Source organism: Vanessa cardui, chromosome Z (genome assembly GCF_905220365.1).
Source record: "Vanessa cardui chromosome Z, ilVanCard2.1, whole genome shotgun sequence".
In the NCBI taxonomy this organism is placed as follows: Eukaryota; Metazoa; Arthropoda; class Insecta; order Lepidoptera; family Nymphalidae; genus Vanessa; species Vanessa cardui.
This window is the reverse complement of record NC_061154.1, coordinates 15,944,557-15,965,983: the sequence shown is the minus strand read 5'-3', so window position 1 is coordinate 15,965,983 and position 21,427 is coordinate 15,944,557. Positions and strand designations below refer to the sequence as shown.

Below are 21,427 nucleotides of genomic sequence, written 5' to 3'. Positions count from 1 at the left end.
TGGATGATGGGCCACGTAATAGTCACAACTGCCTGTAGACGTTGGTATTGTATGAAATATTAATCAAAGTTTTTATGACCAACATATCAACAATTTAAACAACAGCCTGTAAATTCCCACTGCTGGGCTAAAGGCCTCCTCTCCCTTTGAGGAGAAGGTTTGGAACATATTCCACCACGCTGTTCCAATGCGGGTTGGTGAAATGCACATGTGGCAGAATTTCTATGAAATTTGTCACATGCAGGTTTCCTCACGATGTTTTCTTTCACCGCTGAGCACGAGATGAATTATAAAGACAAATTAAGCACATGAATCAGCGGTGCTTGCGTGGGGTTTGAACCCGCAATCATCGGTTAAGATGTACGCGTTCTAACCACTAGGCCATCTTGACTCATTTATAACGAGTTTTAGGTAATTATAATTCGAAGTATATATTTACTGGATAGATACCATATCTAAGTGTTACAGAGTTGGTAAAAGATTATAAACAAAATGCACCTGAACTCCAGGCAGAATATTTGAAGAAATCAAAATAATCTGGGGAAATCAATATAATCGTACTGATTCTATTTCACTTATATTTTAGGCAATTTTGTAATGTTATGTGAACCTATTCTACGCGATATCGTCGATTCTAAACTACATGTTATTAGTATTTTTCTATTGAAAATTTTAATTAAAAGTTCATAGTAAGCCTTTAAAATTTGGAATTTTCACAAATATCGTGAAAAGCTAAAGCGTTCACGTAACATGTCATATGAAACGGGGCTCATTCGTTTGTGCCCTATTTTATATAAATCATACTAGTAGTCGCACTCTGCTTCACACGCGTTTATGGGTGTTGGTTGTCATGTGTTAGGGCAAAAAAGTAGCCTATGTATTTTCTTGGATTTCAAGTTTGCTTCATACTTAAATATCATGTAATTCGGGTCAGCGGCTTGGTTGTGAAAGAGCGACAGATAGACATATTTACTTTCACATATATAATATTAATATAGATTTAAAATAAAAATTACAAGCACATCAACAGTATATCTACAACGATTCTGATTTTCCTGAAACTTAAGAAGAACGTAGCGCTGCGAATTGCTTCCCGGATTCTTTGAAATAATATAAAAAGATGTTCCTCTCGCACATAGGATTAGACTAGTCTACATGATAAAGACAGTGCGAGGCCGCCTGGATAATCAGCACCCACTCATTAGATATTCTATCACCAAGTAGCAATAGGCAAGACAGTGTTAATTGAGCCACAAGGGATATAACATCTTAGTTCCTAACGGTAACACATTGCGGATGAGAGAAAGGGTTAAATTGTTTAACTGCACCAATGTCTCTGGCAGTGAAGACACTTACCATCAGGTAGCACTTGTGCCAGTCCGCTTAGCAATGCGAAAAACATGTATAAATGAGTAAGCATTTTTTTAAACTTAATTGAAAATAAAAACTACTGAATCAATATATTAAAGTGACAAGCGTTAATTTTGTTTTAATTTCATTGTTTGTAAGTAAGAACTTCAATGATAAAGAGCATGAAATTAATATTGTTTCCTAACGGTTCCATGCACGGAAAATCCTTTAGCAATTTCAGAGAGTTACGTCTCTCTATTCTCGGACGAATAAGATTATGCACAATCCACTGAAACATATTTTGATTTTGATTGACCTAAATATGTACCAGAATTTCTACCTAAATATGCAAATTTCATCTTGACGTATTCCTCCGGCGTTGAACACGAGATGAATTGTAAATAAGAACAAAACATTGGTGAATGTGGATACGCTCGCCTCTGTATAGACTGAACCAGCGTTTCTGAACATAAATACGTAGAAAAGCAACTCTTGTAGTTATCATTTCGGCCTAACGGAATTAGTTGGGTAAATGGGACATTCATCTTGGGTTAAAATTGAACTGTCCATTGCGTTTTTGATGAATTTTATATATATTTTTTGTATATAACTATAACTTAAACTATTTTGTTTATTAATTTATTTTTTTCGTTATGTTTGAAGATCGTATATATTCTCACTTATTATATTTAGATTTATATGTATATTTATTTATTTTATAAGTATTGATAATATAATTTATTAATTTATATATAATTTGTGTATTCTATATTTATATTTATTTCATAGTTTTAATAATAGACTCATATTATTTTATTTATTAGTACAGCACCACCCACATTATATTCTATGACCTATCCTACACCGTTGATTGCCTGGAAGAGATCGCTATGTAGGGATAAGATCGCCAAAATTGTACGCCTGTTATATCAAGGTCATATCTTTGTTATTATTTATTTTAATTTTTTGTGTGGTGTACAATAAAGAATAAGCTAAACTAAACTTAAATACTAATAATTACTTAACATTTATTTCAATGTTTTAGTATGTCGATTATAAATATAATACAAAATATATGATAAGATGGTTTTGAAAAACAGTTGAATCTTCTTTTTTTTTGTATCTGATAAAATTTCTGGATAATATTGATAAGTACGATGTTACTTGTGTACGGAAACAAAACGAAATCCTTATATCACTCGAAGTCACGATGGGCAACCCTATGCCTACATGGGTTGTCAAATCCATTTTATGCTTTCTGTTTGTTAGATATTGACAAGTTTAAAAATAGTTTTTCAGCAACAAAATGGATATACAAGCAAAATATGGAAACTCATATTTTATATTGTTAAAATTTTTAATAATGTTTGATTGAATCACTAGTTTTTATGAATTACAAAATAATACGCAAATAAAAGAAATGACCTATTTTCGCAAAGATCACTAAAAAAATACACAAATTTCTTGGTGGTAGGGCTTTGTGCAAGCCGGCCTAGGTAGGTACCACCCACTCATCAGATATTCTACCGCTAAACAACAATACACATTATTGGTGTGTTCCGGTTTGAAGGGTGAGTGAGCCACTGTACAAGGGACATAGCATCTCAGTTCCCCAGGTTGGTGGCGCATTGACGATGTAAGGAATAGTTAATATTTCTTAAAGCGTCATTGTCTATGGGTGATGATTACCACTTACCATCAGGTGGCTCATATGCTCGTCCGTCAACCATTTCCATAAAATAAAAAACAAAATAAAATAATTCCATACGAACGACAGACTATGCTGACAAGCTAAGCTCGCAGTTGTATGGTAAGCTAGTGTTTGGCTTACTAACTTGTGTGCATTACTTTGCCTTCAATATAGCTGATTTGTTAGCAAAAGCGTATATTACTATTCGAAGTCTTTATTATATATTTACAATAACCTTTTCACTATTCGAGTAAATGGCGAAAATGACGTACAACGGACTTGAGCTAATATTAGGGCATTTTAGTATGCAGTCGTGACAATCGTCGTTTTGAGTACCTACTAAAATTGTTCAGGACTGTTCAACCATCAATTATAAAAACATCAATTATATTGATGAGGTACTTACTAAACGGAAACTTTCCTCTTTCTAGTGGCGCTCTCTGGTTGCTGTACGGGTGCCGTAGGTGCTGATATTGGGATGTCGCAGCTTGGCATCTCGTAAGTCTCCGAACTAAAATACGTTAAACGACACAAATAGTATATTAAACAGACTAAACCCGATACCTCAATGCAGGACTACTCGGAAGTACATCTTGAAAACAATCATTCGCAATGGTCAACACACAGTACAAAATTATCATAAACATTGATAGAAAAAAAAATACATCAAATAAATATTTAATACTTAATTTAATGGAATGGTTAATTTTTACAAATTTTAAATAAATTGAGTAAAATCTACTTAAAGATTTTGCAGTTTGACTAATTACGGCTGGTTACATGATGCAGGGTATTTGTAATGTAAGTGATAAAATAAAATGGAGTACTTTTCTTAGAAAACATGCAATAATATAATAATATCAGAATAAACTTGGCATAACATGATAATAAATACACCTATATAAATAATCAAAGTAAAATTTATTTGGTGTTTGGTCTTTGTCATTTGACTCATCACATACTCTATTCATGTGGTTTAAGGCGTGTAAGCCGGACTAACTACAGGTCCAAGGGACATAACATTATATCTACCTTATTGATGACGCAATCGCGGTAAATGAGATGATTAATATTTCTTACAGTGTCTCATATTCAGACTTTCAGTGACATGACAAGTTTTCTAATACATAATTGTGTAAACAAAAATGAGAACCATATTAATCCATTTCGTTCTATGCAAAAAAATTACTTACCAACATACACAAACATTCGCAAATTTATAAAAAAAAATAAAGATATTATTCCAAATGTCTCAACTCCAAGTCGCTAAAAGCGCGTGTACACCTCTTTTATGAGGCAGTGGCAGTCGCACAAAGGAGCTGACTTGATGGGAGTTATCTTTTCCGCCCATAGGAACTGACTCAACAACAAATATTATTCATTCCTAACAATCAACCAACCTTGGAAACCAAGATATTATATACCCATGTGTCTGTAGTTACACTGGCTTACCCACCCTTCTCTTTTTTCCCTCCATCTTCTAACTTATGGATATAAAAAACTAAATAAAATTCAGAACGGCTTATTTTCAAATACATAAAAGAACATAGGCTGTCTCTTTCCAATTGTGCTGTATTAAAAGGATGGAATGTCAAATACTTGAAAATAATGAATGCATAAAATCAGCGCAGATATCGCTATATATTTATTTACTATCACTATGCAAAAGCAGTTTAGTAGATTAGAAAGCAAGCACTAGCTATAGAATTTCGCCTTGCAATGCACATATATTCTAAAAATATATAATTTCGATAGAAAAAACTAATATGAATAATATTTAAATTAGTTTGCCTCGAAAAGTGTTCCATAAATAATAAAAGTGGTTAGCCTTATATAATTACATATGTTTGAATAAGCAACATTATAGGTCTCAGTTTTACAACATCTATATTTTTACTTTTAACTTAAATTCAAAGGAAAAAAAATAGTATCAAAAATAAATTAAATTAAATGTCATAATAACTTAATTATAAAAACAAGCTAACTAAAATGTTTTCCTGCGGCATTGTACCCAGGACGGTGACACAGGAAAATCCTGTTGGAATACATCTCTGAACCGTAAGTCCCTATCTGTGTTTGAGCTAAGTAAGGAGCAGCTCGAAGCCTGCCAAAGGTGCGAACCAGTTTCTCATCAATTTATTTTTTTAATATCTTTATCTCTCTTTGTACTTAACAGATGGGACCTACTTGAAGCCGTACTGAACCCAATGCAATAACGAATATAACAATAAGTTTATAAATTAAGAGCTAAAAAAATTGTTGTTGAATATATTTTGTATATAAAAGAAAAGTAAAAAGTAACGTAACGGCCTGTAATATTCCACTGTTGGGCTAAGGCCTCCTCTCCAATTAAATACTAATTTTTTTTTTTTTATGGTATAGGTTGGCGGACGAGCATATGGGCCACCTGATGGTAAGTGGTCACCATCACCCATAGACAATGACGCTGTGAGAAATATTAACTATTCCTTACATCGTCACTGCGCCACTAACCTTAGGAACTAAGATGTTATGTCCTTTGTGCCTGTAGTTACACTGGCTCACTCACCCTTCAAACCGGAACACAACAATACTGACTACTGTTATTTGGCGGTAGAATAACTGATGAGTGGGTGGTACCTACCCAGACGGGCTCGCACAAAGCCCTACCACCAAGAAAAATAAAACTAATATAAACTATTCGTATATACTTTACAAAAAATTTCAATAATGTTTATCGTTGATCTTCAACAACTAAAAATTCTTACTAGTGCTGTGTTAAAAACAACCTGAAGGGAGTTTTGAGTCCGAGATAAAAAAATAGTCTAGTGTTCAGTATTCAATGTCAGATCAATTTCTGTAATTATGCCATCAATTAGACAAAGCACGCAGAAAAGTGCATCCAATAGGAGGACGTTGGCGCAACTCGCTTCAATGATAATTCGTTAATTTAAAGCCTAATTGTTATGAGTATATTTAATTAATTACGTTACATTAACATTATACTATATATTGTGAATTAAATACATTTTATATGGTACAATCTTGATCTATTTACATACTACCTATATAATGTAATAGGTGGACTATTTTTGAGTTGTAAGAATTTGCACTTAGCTTAATTTATCACAATCACCGCAAAACTAAAGTAATTCTTTTATCAACCCTTCTTCCTGACACCCTTGCGGGCGATCAGCATATGAAAGACTCAAAAAGTTTCAATAAGCAATCAAATTATTTTAATATATTTTTTGTCAGTTCTATGTGAAAATTTACTACATTGAATAAAGTCTTTGTGCATGTTTTTGATTTTTTTTATTTACTTAAGGAAAATTTAAACTTTTGAGGAAAGCATAGAATCACTTTTCACCCCTTTATTTAATGCACGTGTACGATTGCGTGATAAAAGTTTAAACTTTATATTTAACTCATTTCCGGTACGTGTAATGCCTGCGTAACTTTTTGCACGTCCACAATTTTCTTGCCGAAAAACGTCACCAATTGTACCTACATATTAGACCCCTTACTACTAAATAATGATAGGCTACTTATATTTTTATTTCGATTTTCGTGACATACTTTTTTCTCTTACTAATTTCATTATACCATTTATTTATATAAGATTTTAAATTAGCATGGTTATTTTAATTATTAAAGTTAAGTCTCGTGAACAAGACATTCGTAGATAATGTCGAAATATCGAGCTCCACCGAACAAAAATAAAAAACATGTTAAATATCCCGAAATTAATAACCATTTATTTACTTTTTGTGTTTACTACTGTTCTATTTTCTTCGACATATGCTTCACATGGATTTTTTTAAATGGCTTAACTCTATTACTAGATACTATACATTAGGAAGTAAAAATTGTTTGAACTATCAGGCCGCAGGGTTTTCACAAACTGCGGATTTGATTGACATACAAATTAACTACCTCGCAGCTGTCAGTTGAATTTTGATAGCTTCGAGAATTCCTCTATCAAGATTCCTACGCGGTTTTTTCAACACGAGTTTTGGTTTGCACATTGAATACTATTGTATTTAAACCTTAGGGATTTAAGTATAGAAGGCTATTAAATTCACGCTAACCAAGTTAATAGTCAGTATTTGAAGCGGATGTACCTAACTGCGAAATATAATTACTTCGGATATAAAATTGACCTATGTGTATCAGTTAGATATTACAGAACACGTCTTACCATGTATGGTCATAAATTTACTATAGAACAACTTCACACTGTTTCAAATGTTTTAGGTTATACGAGTGTATACAATATCTTTGTATCTTAAATACACATTTGTTATGTAATTTAAAAAGAAATACATTTACAATTATAATAATTAATTAAACGGTAAAAAAATTACATTAAAATTTACAATTTCCTACCTCACTATACACGGCAAAAAGTTTGTTGTATCAGTGCGTTATAATTGATATTGAAGGTAATTTTCGATAAATACTCGCGTAATTATGATTTTTCATATTTTCTTTTCGAGGTCACGGTTATTAACGATACCGGATTCGCTTATAAAACCATCGACCCTCGGAGTACACGTCACGACGTTTGAGCTAACCATCGCAAACACTTCAAGACAATAGCCAACACTTAGCGGATTGTTAGGTCTCGCCTTCGGATCACTAGTTATCCCTTATGAAGAAATTGCTTCACAAATAATATCGTGTGAAATAAATACTAACTTTGTAACAAAGTATTGTAATAGTCCATTGTACTTACTGTACGTAAGTTCAAGATGTACAAAGCAATATTATAATGTTGAACGCGTTATGTAAAGATAGTTATTAATAAAAAAATAAAATTCTTTTTTGTCAAAATAGTTTAGTGTTTTTAATTATTTCTTAGTAATGTATGTTTATTACATGTGAGAAGGGAAGAGCGCTGACTCGGTTCAATTGGATTTTCAATGGTATTTTATTTATATAGGCATTGGCATACAACATGGCAGCTCCGGTTGTTTATGTTATGTCCTAGTACAAGGGTCATACCGACATATTGTGTATGTTACATTAATTAGTAATTTCGTTAAAAAAATTGTTACAAAAATGTTTTTTTGAGGACAGCATATTATATCCGCATAAAATCGCAATTTAATGATATGACAGTTCAAGGGGCGGCCATGTTTGACGTTTATGCATGACATGGATGCGTTCAAAAAATGCGTGTTCGTGCGTTCAAATCATAAATTCGTCCAGAGCTATTATATAGTAGACTCAATAGAAACTTATCCACAATAAATTATGGATTAATCTTTATGAAAAAATTATACGTTATATGCAAACTAAAGAATAGACCGTATTTGTTTAATTTTATTTATTATTCCCAGTCAGTTTGCATCTAGTATTATTATATACTATTTTGACTTGTGCTGCGAAATGACAAAAAATATTTCTTACTGCAACAGCTACCTTGTATGCATAAGACATGAATATAAATTATATCAAAAGTTTGTACATAAACAATTTAATGAATATTAAATGAATTGTTGGAAGACAAAATAAGGATAATTACTAATAAGATGTCGCAAACATTAAACAGTGTCGTCAGCCATTTTATGACAAATTCAATTTAAATAACGTGATAATTGTTCGTTTGGGCTCAGCATGTTTTCATGTAATAAAAAAATTTGTAAAATCAATATTCCATTGATTTATATGACGTTAAAATAAATAGAGTTAAATCAAAACTGTCTTACTATTGAGTCTTTCTCTTGCGCGAGTTCTGGTGCGCATCGAGATGCGTCTGCGACGGCACGGCGAGCATCGCGCCAGCCGTCTCCGCGCACGGCGGCGCACCGGCGTCGCCCGCTCCTGCCGTCAGCTCGAAGGCCGGCTCCGCGCTCGAGTTCGACCTGCAATGGAAATTATGTATTAAAAATCAAAACATTATATAAACGATATCTTGACACAACAAATAAAATCTTAGCTTAACTCAGTTACATATGCAATAATAACTTCTCCTATATGACAACAACATGAAACTTTAAACTTTCCTTTAACTGAGATAAGTTTATGTAAGAAAATATTTATTACTTACAAAATAATACTAACTTCACAAGAAGAAGATATGTTACTGTTAAAAGTATCAGTAATCGCGTAACTAACAAAACTTTAAAGGAAAGCGATATAAAATCTTTTAAAAGGAAAAAGACAAGCTACCTTTTCCAGCTACAAATTAAATAACGTTAAAAATATTACATAAAATGTTATTCTATATACGCCTATACAATAAATATGTTGCACTAATATTTCGCTATTCTTTACCTACCCAATTCGAATAATTATTTTTATTTAAGATACATATTATATTGAGGTATGATTTCCTCGTTGGTACATTGGCTATTTGTAAGAACGAAGATTCCGAGGTTTCAATTTTAACCCCCGGTCGGAATAATAAAACAAGAAGATTTGCCGTCCAATTGGATTATGGGAGTGAATGGATATAGCACCTGTATTTTCGCACACCTGTGCACAATATGACACGTGTGGTCGAGTCCCCCTTGAGATTGGTCGTCTTGGCTCAAACCCCAGGAAATACGTCATCATCAAGAAATTTTAAAGAACTTCAATTCGATGGGAATCCAGATGGTCAGTGTAACGCATGAATCCTAACCGTAGATTACGACATCCACAAGCAGGTATGCCTTACTAAACGGAAAAGTCTCTGGTTTAATTTGTGTTTACAATTAATCACGTGCTTAGCGGTTAAGGAAAACATTGTAAGGCTTATTTAGGGTGAAATTATGCCAAATGTTAATCCTACATTCGACGAGTAGGAAGGTTGAATAAGTTTCGAGTTATAAGTCTTCTCTTTAGGAAGTATTTTCCGAGACACGGTTTACAAGAGACGGTTTACATGCTGTTATTTTAAAACGACTATGGAATAGATCTTAGGACTTTAAATACCAAGAATTTGGTAACATTTGTGAATCATACCATTAAATCTGGACTATTGCCGCACTTAGAAAAAGATCCCAGAAAATTGAAATTCGAAATAGGTTTATTTCAGAACACGTCAACTTTTTTTTTTGGAAAATCATCTTTAGGGTTTCACAAATCATCAATCACATTAGAGGGAGACCGTTGTATGAATTTCATCCGTACAAGAGCGGGATGGGTATATACTCCTTAACAAAAAGAGTGAAACTGCGGCACTAACCGAATATGTAACATTCTAATAGATATCCATGAAATAAACAGTATTTAAGTTAATCGAAGTTTTCTTCGCTACAAGTTTCCTACGACCTTCAAAAGTTATATAATTCCTAAGATACAATAATATGTTAAGTAATACTATTTAAGTATTAAGTAAATAAGTAACTGTATAAATATATTATAAATTATATGATGCAATTGTTTGATAGTTTCAAAGTAATATCACACAAATCATTGTATCTCTATTAATATTATAAATGCGTAATTATTCTGCTACCACGTCATGCTTAAATCGCTGAACTAATTTATATGAAGATAGAGATAGAAGCTCGAGAAAATACATAATTTACCCCTCGACGGGGTAAATTGGCACTAAAGTTTTTTTTTAAATTTCGCACGGGTAAAGCTGCTGGTCCGGTTCATATTTCTGTATGTTATCAGATGGATTACGTTACAAAACACAACCGACGCCATATTTGTGTCATTAAAACGAAACTGAATCTATTGTTATAATTATTACAAATTTTCAAATATGGAAGCCTCTATCATTAACACATCGTGTTGATTGGTCAAATCAAATCACCCTTCGCGGGCTTTCTTTTACCCACTTCCGCCCTTTTCACGAATCGCTCCCACAGATTGCAGAAAAACGTAAGAAAAGATTTTATAGGTGAAAATTTTTCAATATATACTTACTTTATTATAAATGTATATATGCAACGACTGTTCTGTCGGTCAGTTTAAAACTTACATTGCTCTCGTAACTGCCTTCTTTAATAGTATTGCTATCACCACAAAAGCGCCCAATAAGGCTATTATATCCCCTACATAATAATCAACTATAATTAAACATAATTAAAAATCTTTTTTTTTATCCTACGATGATAAACCTTTTATATAAGCGAGACAAAAAAAATATTATAATATGACTAAAATTGAAAATAAAATTGACAAGTAAAGGCGTATATACCAGAAAAGAAATGAAATAAGGTTACATCAAAACATAAACAAAAAATGTATATATACGACTTCACCAAGTAAAGAATACGGACGCTACATCATTATTGTGTAATATACATAATAGGTGAATAACAACTGTTTTCATAATTCGAATACAAAAAATGCATTAACCTCACCTCACTGTCACAATTTAATTATGAACGCATTGTTTATGACGTGAATACAATATACTATTTAAATTATAATTGGATATTTTTCATAGTTTTTAATACAAGGCGAGATTATTTACGCGGAGAGCACAGTTCGAGCGTCGGACTTGCGCCGGCGCAGCCTTGACATTGACTGACAACGTAGAGCGCTCGCGTCGGAACGAGGTATCGCGTCAGCACAAATATCAAACAATATAATAAATATCATGGAAATACTTAAACAACATATATTTTTGTTTGGGCATACATAATTAGTAGCGGTTGTGAAATGAAGTGACTTAATTTAAGTCAACCATAGACGAAGCCAGGGATTTTGTTATATAGGAGGCCTAAGGGGTCACACAGGCTTTGTGTTATAATGGGAGGTAAGTAACCATGTACCCTACCTGACATATACGTTGTAGGTATAAGACCATCGTATCGCAATGAAACCATCCAAAAATATATATATTTTTAAGATTATTCCGAGGCTAAAACCAAAGCGGGTAGATCCAGATTCATATGACCTTGAAAGTGCACCTATTGAGAGTTTAACCTTAGACCGCTTAATTTCACGTTAATATGGAAATGTTCATTTGGTATATTACCACGTAACAATCTGTGGAAGTTTTAAATCTGTAACATAATTGTATAGGACACAGCTGTTTATTCAATATTGAAGTATTACACTTTCCTATTGATGGTCAATTGAAACAGTACCACCGCTTCGGAAAAGAAAATACCCTGACCTGAGAAGAACTGGCGAAAGAAACTCAACGGTTTTTTTTGTCTCATATATTATATGAACCATTTAATATGAAACGAAATAGCCAGGAGGCGATCGTTTCATTCCCAAGGTGTACTATCGATCATAATCTCATCAATTGTATTGTGCCTTTTGCACACAAGCGTTCCTTAATCATTTTTTTTTAATTTTTGCAACAGAGGCATTTTGAACGCTTTCTGGGATCCTGTCGTAAAATCGTATATATTGCCCCACAAAGGAGTTACTGACTCCATGCAGTCGAGGAACAGGAGTAGGAGTTCCTCGTACCAATGTTATGAGTGTCACATTTTCTCATAAAATCATTAATATTTTTTCGTACATACATAACATTGCAGAATATATATTGAGAAGCAAAAGTCAATTAATGATTCTTTAGCTCCTAGGTTATAGATTGCGCGAATAGCCCTCTTCTCCAGCACAAATATAGTATGGATAGCGACTGCGTTGCCCCACAGCACAATACCGTGTGACATTATACTGTGAAAGTAACTGAAATATACTAAGCATATAAAATGTAATATAGCACTGGATCACCAAAACCGAAGACGAAAATATAAAAATTATTATATTGAGTCCGTTTCAGAGTATTTTTAAATACGGAACACTAGAAAAAAGAGTACCGTAACCTAACGAGCCTGTAAACGTAGCTCAGCTGGACGAGACTCTCGTTAAGGTGAAGGAACGTATCGCTTTACGCTCATCTTATACAAGTTTGATATATAAACATACATAGCTTAGATTTTTTCCGATCTCTACAGATAATATAAAAGTTTAATATACGTTGTAAAAAAGTATCTAAAAATTTTTAATACAAAATTAGCTCAAATTTATTCCTCTACATACATCGTTGAGGGTACTTTTCATAATCAACTAGAAATTGAATGTAGTTCGAAACTTATTATTATTATTTTAGTGATGAAAAATTATATCTAGCCCTGTCTTTTTTTATTTTAAGTAGTAAATGAAATTCGAAGTCCATAATTATTGTTTCGCTGTTGGCCTTCTATCCCGAGAAGATTAGCTGCCTTGGAGTTCTGTCGGGCAGAATTTTATTCGGCACTTGAGGCACAATCCTAACGACATCTTCATGAACGCAAATTTACATGAAATCTTCGTTCGCCGGGTTTGATTCCGCAACCTACGGTCACGTCACGTGTTCAACACACCAAGATCTCTAAACATATCTGGCTTTCAATTGTAATAGTCATTACGTTTGTATTTAAACAACGTATTCTTTTTTTCTTAAACTTGCTTATTTACATTTCAAATTAATTTTATTCTCCTTGTCCATCTAAGACAAGTGAGTTCTGAGATTTATACATCTCGAGTGTTTTTTTCACTTACATAATAACATTAGCGCGCGAAATATAGCCATGAGAAACAATTGAATTTCAACCATTTGCTTTTGTAATAAGGCAATTGATATAGGTATTATACAGCGATTTATAAGCGTCCTTGACGAAATCTTTGTGTTATATGTTATTAAATACAAAATGACGATTGCTGCCGTAATAAAAAACATACTTTTGTTTGTGCTAATGATGAGTGATTTTAAATATAAGAACCGAAAAATGAGTGATTTATTATAACGTACGAATGTTAAACTGCAACTCGTGGGAATTTGTAACCACTTTTTATTTTCTATTTACATCTTTATAACCAAAGAATATTATTAATAAATTAAATATATGAATTATTATTATATAATGTATCGCCTTTGCAAGTGTTCGGTAAAATCAACATTGTAGTTTCTTGAAAGTTGAAAGATTTTTAAACGGTATTAAATTACTGATATACTAACAATATCGTATAATTTAAAGACTTAACAATTTTCAGACACGACACTACGTTAATAATGATAAATTTAATTATACAATTTTACGACAATATTCTCTAACACTACGCTTTATTATCGAGATAATCAATATTGCAGTAAGAGCCACGTTGGGATTACGAAGTCAAAACATTTGATCTTTAGGTAAACATTTTTAAATTAACAATTGTTACTAAGAATTCTCGGACTATTCTAGGTTAACTTGCCTGCATATAACTTTATAACTTTACACAAGAGACATCACACAAATGCTATAAGTCAATGTTAAGGTAAAGCTTCCATTAGTTCCGAATATAGGTTCTAAATAGACGAACAGAGAAGAAACATAGAAGCAACTATTTAAATCAATTATTTTAAATGCAAAAAAATGCATTAAGTTAATGAATTCGTCTTATGGAAGATTAATTATTTGTATGATATCATACGAAGTAAGGATTTGAGACATAAGACAATAATGACAAATTTTACGTGTATTAAATGACGTAAGTTCTTAAAGTAATTCGACTATGGGACCTTAAAAGTTTATGTAAATAGCTGATGTTAATAATTATGCATACGTGCATTATGCATATATATAAACTATACTTTACACTCATCTATGTCTAGTTATCACGGCCTAAAACCATTAAATTGACAATTGGCATATTTTTTAATTTTAATTATTAATCCCTACAAGAATATACTGTCCAAAGATATCTAGTTTTGTCCCACCTTCGATTGACAGTATGCGATCGTAAAATTTTCGATCTTCAATCGAGATAAGATAGATAAGACATGAGGACCGACATACGCAACATCAGTGAGAGCAAGCATCGGAGTACGTTGCCGCATCGTGCGGAAGCGAGCTGACCTTCAACTGAAAACTTCTCCAACCCATTCACTGATGTTTAATCGATTTTAACTAGCAGTCGGATTAAATCTATAACCATCAATTAAGATGTAAAACTAGCAATACTAGTATTGGGAACGAAACGATCGTCGCCTGGCTGTTTCTATTCACATACTATGTGTTTAATTATTTACCCAAAAAAAAGAACCCGCTGAGTTTCTTTCGCCGGTTCTTCTCAGATCAGGGTGTTCCTTTTTCCGAACCGGAGGTAGTGTTTAATTTGACCATCAATAAAAAAAGTGTAATGCTTCTACATTGAATAAAGTTATTTGAGTTTGAGTTTAGTACAAAGCAATACAAATCAATTAAATTAAACCAGACAATTTCCTATAATGATGACATACAGTATCCCTTTGAAAGCAAATTCGTAGGCCTACATATTTAGTTGAGTAATATAATTATCATAAATGCTATACGCAATATTCAATTTATAATTATTAGTCAAACTTATAAAATAACTTGTCCTGACTGACTGACTGACTGACTGACTGACTGATGCGTCATCACCAAGCGGAAACTATTAAAGTTAGGACCATGAAATTTAGTGAGTAGGATCGTTTTATTGAATAGACTTTTCTATGCCCGAGGAAAATGGAGGTTGAAAGTTTGTATGGAAGAAAGTCATTTTTTAAGCTTAAATCATGAAACTTTATTTTTGAGACACTGTTTTAAGTAGTTAAAAGTTTCTACATAATCTACTTCTAAGAGAGTAATAAGGGTTGAGAGTTTCTATGAATCTCAGTTCTCTTTTAATTTCGAAATATGAAACTATATTTTGAAATATTGATCGAAAATGAATAGATAATAAACGTAATGTTTTATGCCAATTTGTAAATATTTAACTACCACGCGAGCAAAGTCATGCAACAGCTAATGTTATACGAAGGTATATGATGTAATTACAAATATAATATGGCATTCGATGCGGTTATTTGACAAACACAAAAGCATAACTCATCATATTTGGTTAAAGCGATTTAAGCATTTGTTTACATACTCGTATTACATAAATACAACTTTATTTGTGATTGCAGTATTCCACAATGTCACGGAATCTATTTCAAGACATACCTATTCGAATATTCAAATTACAACGTTCTTCCTCATCTTTCATAAAAATGATGTTCCAGGTTAAAGGATTTGAGATGTAGAAAATTAATAAATCCTTCTATCTCTCTCACTATCTTGATTACAAGGAAAAAAATAAATTGACTTGTGATATGAAATCTTTCTTATCTCAAGCTTTTGCTTCTTAAAGTTCTGCGCAATGGACCTTTTTTTTCTCGCTGAAAAACGCATTACGCGCTTCCCCCACGTGATGGAAAGTGGGGGGGTGTGTGGGACTCCCCGGAACCCTGGACGCCGAGCTCAAGAACACCGGGTTTACCCTCTACAAAACCAGAGGTTACCCCTCTTTGTCTGTCGGCGGACGCCACGGGATCGCTTTCGCATGCTACCGTGACGCTGCGCAATGGACCTGGCTGATACGAGCCAATACGAGTACAGGCAAATATTTCCAAAGAATACATCAACAAGCTTCTATTGTCTCCAGTGGCGCAAAAGTAAATATCTATGTCATCGCTTATTGATGGTCGCGATTCAGACACGCATTATCCTGAGTATTATGAATCGGTAGCCGCTGACGAGCGTGGACAAACATGTGACTCGTTGCACATAAGGCTGTTTACAAACTGACCGACATTTATTAACCCCATTTAATTTTTTAATGGACTCGAAGAGTTGGAAAAAAGGTAAGAATAAATCACACTGATGTTGTTATCTCATAATAGACATTTTTTTATTTATTAAAATTACCTTTAAATACTATAGAACATTCATTTATAATAAAATAAAGAATTATTAGTCCTGAGTTTTGTCTTCCAACTCAGGTAAAGTTTTAATAACTGATTTAAATATATTATTAATTATATTTATATATACATCCATTAAAACAAATGAAAAATTATATTAGTTGTGGGTGAGAAATGGACCTACAGATCTAATTACAATGAATATTATTTACGAAAAACGTAACACGTAATCAACTATTATTTGTATTAGCTCATATGTATCCGATTTCTTACAAAACATCGTAATCGAATCCAGTATGTTAATAATAAAACAGTTTCTAGACTATAATTATCGTAACCTAAAATAGTTACCTGTGACAATTTATAAACGAGTGCAAGGCATGGACCATTATAGTTGTATCGTTAACCAAATAAATTAATTAGGTAAGAGCTTTGGGCGCGATAATTGAACAATGTTTAACCCCTCCTTTCTAACAACCCACTCATACTATGAAACAAGGTCGCTTACCGCTGTCTGTCCCCCCACCTATTTCGTTCTGAGCCGAGGTGCGATCTCATAGGAGACACCCTCAGGACGAACTTTAAATTTAATTTCGAGCCCCGCGCTCAACCTTAGGGCAGGGGACATTAGTTCTCGCCCGAAAGACCGGTGACGCTGTAAAGGCCAGTAGGGCCAACAGCAATACTTCACACAAAAAAAAAAGCTGTCTGTCCCCTATATATGCTTGAATCTTTAAGATAAATGATTATTTTAGAAGTTTCTAATGCGATGACGTAGTTGAAAAAAGTCTGTAGCATATTTAGTACCTATTGTATAATAGCGGATTGCTAGGCTTATTCTAAAAGTATTAGTGCAATTCTTGGTTGTGCGGAACGGTAGACGGTTATAGTGGCAATATTTCCTACAGCGATATTTTGCAAGGGAAATTAAGAGTCTGGTTATGTATTACAATAAGTATGTTTTGTAATCTACGTTGGTACAATAACAACAGAATATTAAAGTAATAAGATTCTGGTAAGTACCTGCTTACCAGTATATATGGTCTTTATTTTTGTTTTTACTTTGCATTATAGGATACTAGTTGTCACCCAAGGTTTCACACGCATTTTTGGGGTTTGGTTGTCATGTACTTGGCAAAAATGTCCTTCCTTGGAGCTCAAACTTGTTTCATACCAAATTTCATAAAATTCGGTTATCAGTTTTGTAGTGAAAGCGCAACAGACAGACAGATAGACAGAAAGAGTTACTTCATTACATTTATAACATATTTATAAATTTCCTTAGGTTAGATAAGTTTTTGGATAATGTGCAGCGGTCAATGAACCCGCCTTCACGATGCTCGATACGGTTTCGATTTCCGCTAGTTACCGTTGTGTAGCTATTGATCATATACACACCTAGGTATGTCGAACCGCAGGATAATTACTGTCGAGTGAGTTAATAATAACCACACTGGTATACTGAAAACTGAACATTACACTCGTATAGCGCTGAATATCAGGTTTTTATTAGTTTTAACATATTACAATTAAAGATACATTAATATGCCTTTACATTGTGCATAAGTTCATCTGAGTACATCACATACGCCAGTATACCTAGGGTACAAATAAAACACGATATTTTTTCGGCATATCCAGAGTTTGGAACGTCGTTGAAAGTTTTAATCGTTTATTGTTATCTTTTTCTAATGAATAACATACATATGGCAAGCTACCAGTGGTCTCAAAGTGATTCTACCCAACTCTCATTATCCAAGAACATATGCAAAACTCAGGACTTGCTTGGTCTTTAAGGAATCAGTAGGCTCTTTTATAGAATATTCCAAAGTCGTATCAGTTGAGAAAACAGCGAGCGAGCAGAAAAAGCCTTAAAAAACGCGCTATTGTTTATTTCCGGCCGAATAAAACTTGGTATTTAGAAAAAAGGTGAATCATGGAAGTTTTAAATATCTTTAAAAAAAATGCGAGTAAAGCGAAACCGAAGTAACTGAAGAAGGGATTATTGCGCATTTATCAAGCAGGTCGAATCCTGAGGAACGAAAATGTTTTATAAGAACCCCATACAGATTGCACATAATAATAATAATAATAAGTAACTTTATTCACCGAGAAGAAACAAAGACAAAATTAAGGTACAAAACCATAAAAAAAAGAGTTGACAATATGATATTTGATGATTTGGTGAAAAGGTCGTAGTCTCAGCTAGGCTGCTTTTCAGTCTACGCCTTGTACATATGCTGCCAACACAAACGTTACAGTCATTGCAGTAAAAGGTAAACGAATATATCTCTTATTCCCATCTGCCAAGTCGGAACACGTACCTGTCACAAAAATGTCACGTCTGTCTAAAACCTAAGCAAAGGTAATCATTAGGTAATCGATGAGAAGAATAACAATTGTCAGTGATAGCTCCGCGGGTGGGCGGGCGAGGGGCGGTACGCGGCAGGGCGGGGCGAGACCCGCCCGCTTCCACCCTTACCACAAGAAACCAGAAATTAAACTTTCAAGGAATTCACTAAGAAACGGCTTACCAAAGGTTTCACTTTGATTTCTCGAGTGAGTTAGATCGCTTAGGGGTTACGCCACTTTATATGCTCAGACGAATTATGTAATCAATTAATTAGTAACTTATAACCGGTAACAATTGATTATCCTAAAACTTTGCGACGCTTGCTGATTGAAGGTTACGATTTGTTATAAAATTCGTTATGATCTTAGTAGGTATAAATAACATTTGTTTTTGTGACATGTAAGCAGACTTTAATCGTATTACTAAGTTATTTTTATTAATACCTACTTGGAGAGACTGTTAATACCTTTAGCTACATTTAAGACCAATTTTCCAAGATGTAGGTAATCACTTTTGTCAGGATAGAATATCAAACATCCAAGCATGAAAGTCGAAAGCAATTGCATATATATGCAAATATTCAAAAAAAAAATCCATAGGTATAGATAAAGCACTGTAGATAAAAAATATATAGACAATTTGCAAACTAGTTGTCATATACGGCTTCGCCCGCGTTCAAGGGGTAGATTAGGTTACGTTTTAGTTATAAAAATACTAATGCAGACTAAAAATACTAGTTCAGACTCGCTTCATATCAAATTTAATCAAAGTCAAATAAGTAATTTTGCGTGACAGACAGATAGAAAGATTTATTTTCGAATACATAATATTAGTTTCGATACATAAAAAAAAAAAAAAAACAGTTACAAGCCGTAAATGATGATGAATGATGAGTGTGAGGGAAAGAAGACTCTTATTAAAACTAGTAGGTGGTAATAGCTTATTGGTCGATTACAATGAGATATGATTAATAATTAATTATTAATTAAATAGTTAGTGTTGTGTACACGTGCTTCGAATGTTTGTGACGTCATATTGTTAGCATGTCTCAACGTAAAACGTAACACGAATCAGCTGTCTATACCAGAGGCCTCAGCATTGTGAATTGTTAAATGCTCTCGGCAGCTGTCAGCGTGTCGTTGGTAGGTACCAGGCTAGTGACGTGGGTAGGGTAACTAGGGATAGAAAAATGTAAATATTGTTTTTATAAAAAAAAGCACCTTTCATTTTTTGTATAAAATGACAATCGAACCTACTGACAATAAAAAACCAAATGATTAAAACTAACGGCTCTTATTGAACACAACTAGTCTAAATAATTTGTTTATATTATATAATTACTACTGTAAAATATTTTTAATAAGAAATATTTTTTTCTGTAGTCTGAAAGTCTAATGAAATTCAGGTATTTTTCCATCTGAATTCGATTGGTCGATTACATCCGATGACCCAATAAGCGACAATGAGGGTCTTAGTAATTAATAAATAGATATAAACAAAATTTAAATATTAGGTTCTATAAAGATTTGGAACAAACCGGATACAAATACAATTGTTCGTGTTCGACGCTTAAAACGCAAAAGAGATGTACCGATTAATTTTTTTTTCATCTCACTTTGTTTAAAACACGATTTCACAACAAAACCTTTGTTGTCAAGTTGCGTTTCGCAACAAAACACACCGTTCGCATACAGCCTTTGTAATAAAATTTGAACCTATTTTGATATTTAAGTGGCAATTGATTTTTTTAAATATTTGATTAGTTCCACAATTAGGTTGTAGATTCCGATCCCCAGGTTCGAATCTCGGTAGGGCATAAAAAGTCTCAGAGAGTGTTTATACTCGCAAAATTTGGAAGTCACTTAAAACCTGTGTCCGAATGATTGACTTATGTAGACAATTATTTTACAGCATTATTAAATAACTCATAAATAAGACGTTACCGAGTTACAGTGATAAGAGTTGTTATATATGTAAATAGTATTGCCATTGGTCTATCAAAAATCTATAGACGTATAGAGATGATCAAATATGAGTCGAAATTACACATGGTAAATATCTGTTATTTCATTAATAGGCTCGTTTTGATTGTCACAGTATATTCATCATATCATAATAGGCACAAATCAAAGTGGAATGTCCCCAACGTCCATTCAGGGCCCGCTGCAAACGGTACTTCAAAGGAAAATCATTTTGAACACATGTATAGTTACTATGAAATATCCATACATTTAGACATACCAATGTCGTACAGCAAAACTGCTTTTATTGAAATGTTATCAAGTAAAGGCAACATCAGCATGTTACATTATCAAGTAATCAAGTTAATATTGATATCCCATCAGAAACCTAACGAGTTTTTATTACAGTTTGTTGTGGTAGTTGTTTTAAAAAACAATTGTCTGTTACTCAT

The 21,427-nt window shown here is 33.1% G+C and overlaps 1 protein-coding gene across 4 annotated transcripts in view; it reads right to left on the bottom strand.

The window, feature by feature from the left end:
- LOC124543330 (protein cycle) overlaps positions 1-21,427 on the bottom strand; it is a 116,485-nt gene that overhangs the window by 30,638 nt on the left and 64,420 nt on the right. For 2 of the 4 annotated variants that reach the window (XM_047121525.1, XM_047121524.1), the window contains 2 exons: positions 8,734-8,889; positions 3,447-3,551 (listed from right to left, as the gene is read on the bottom strand). In XM_047121525.1, the coding sequence (XP_046977481.1) occupies positions 3,447-3,551; positions 8,734-8,889 (261 nt within the window). Of the gene's footprint in view, positions 1-3,446; positions 3,552-8,733; positions 8,890-11,328; positions 11,490-21,427 lie in introns of those variants that run through there. The other 2 variants (XM_047121527.1, XM_047121526.1) reach the window with 2 other exon arrangements.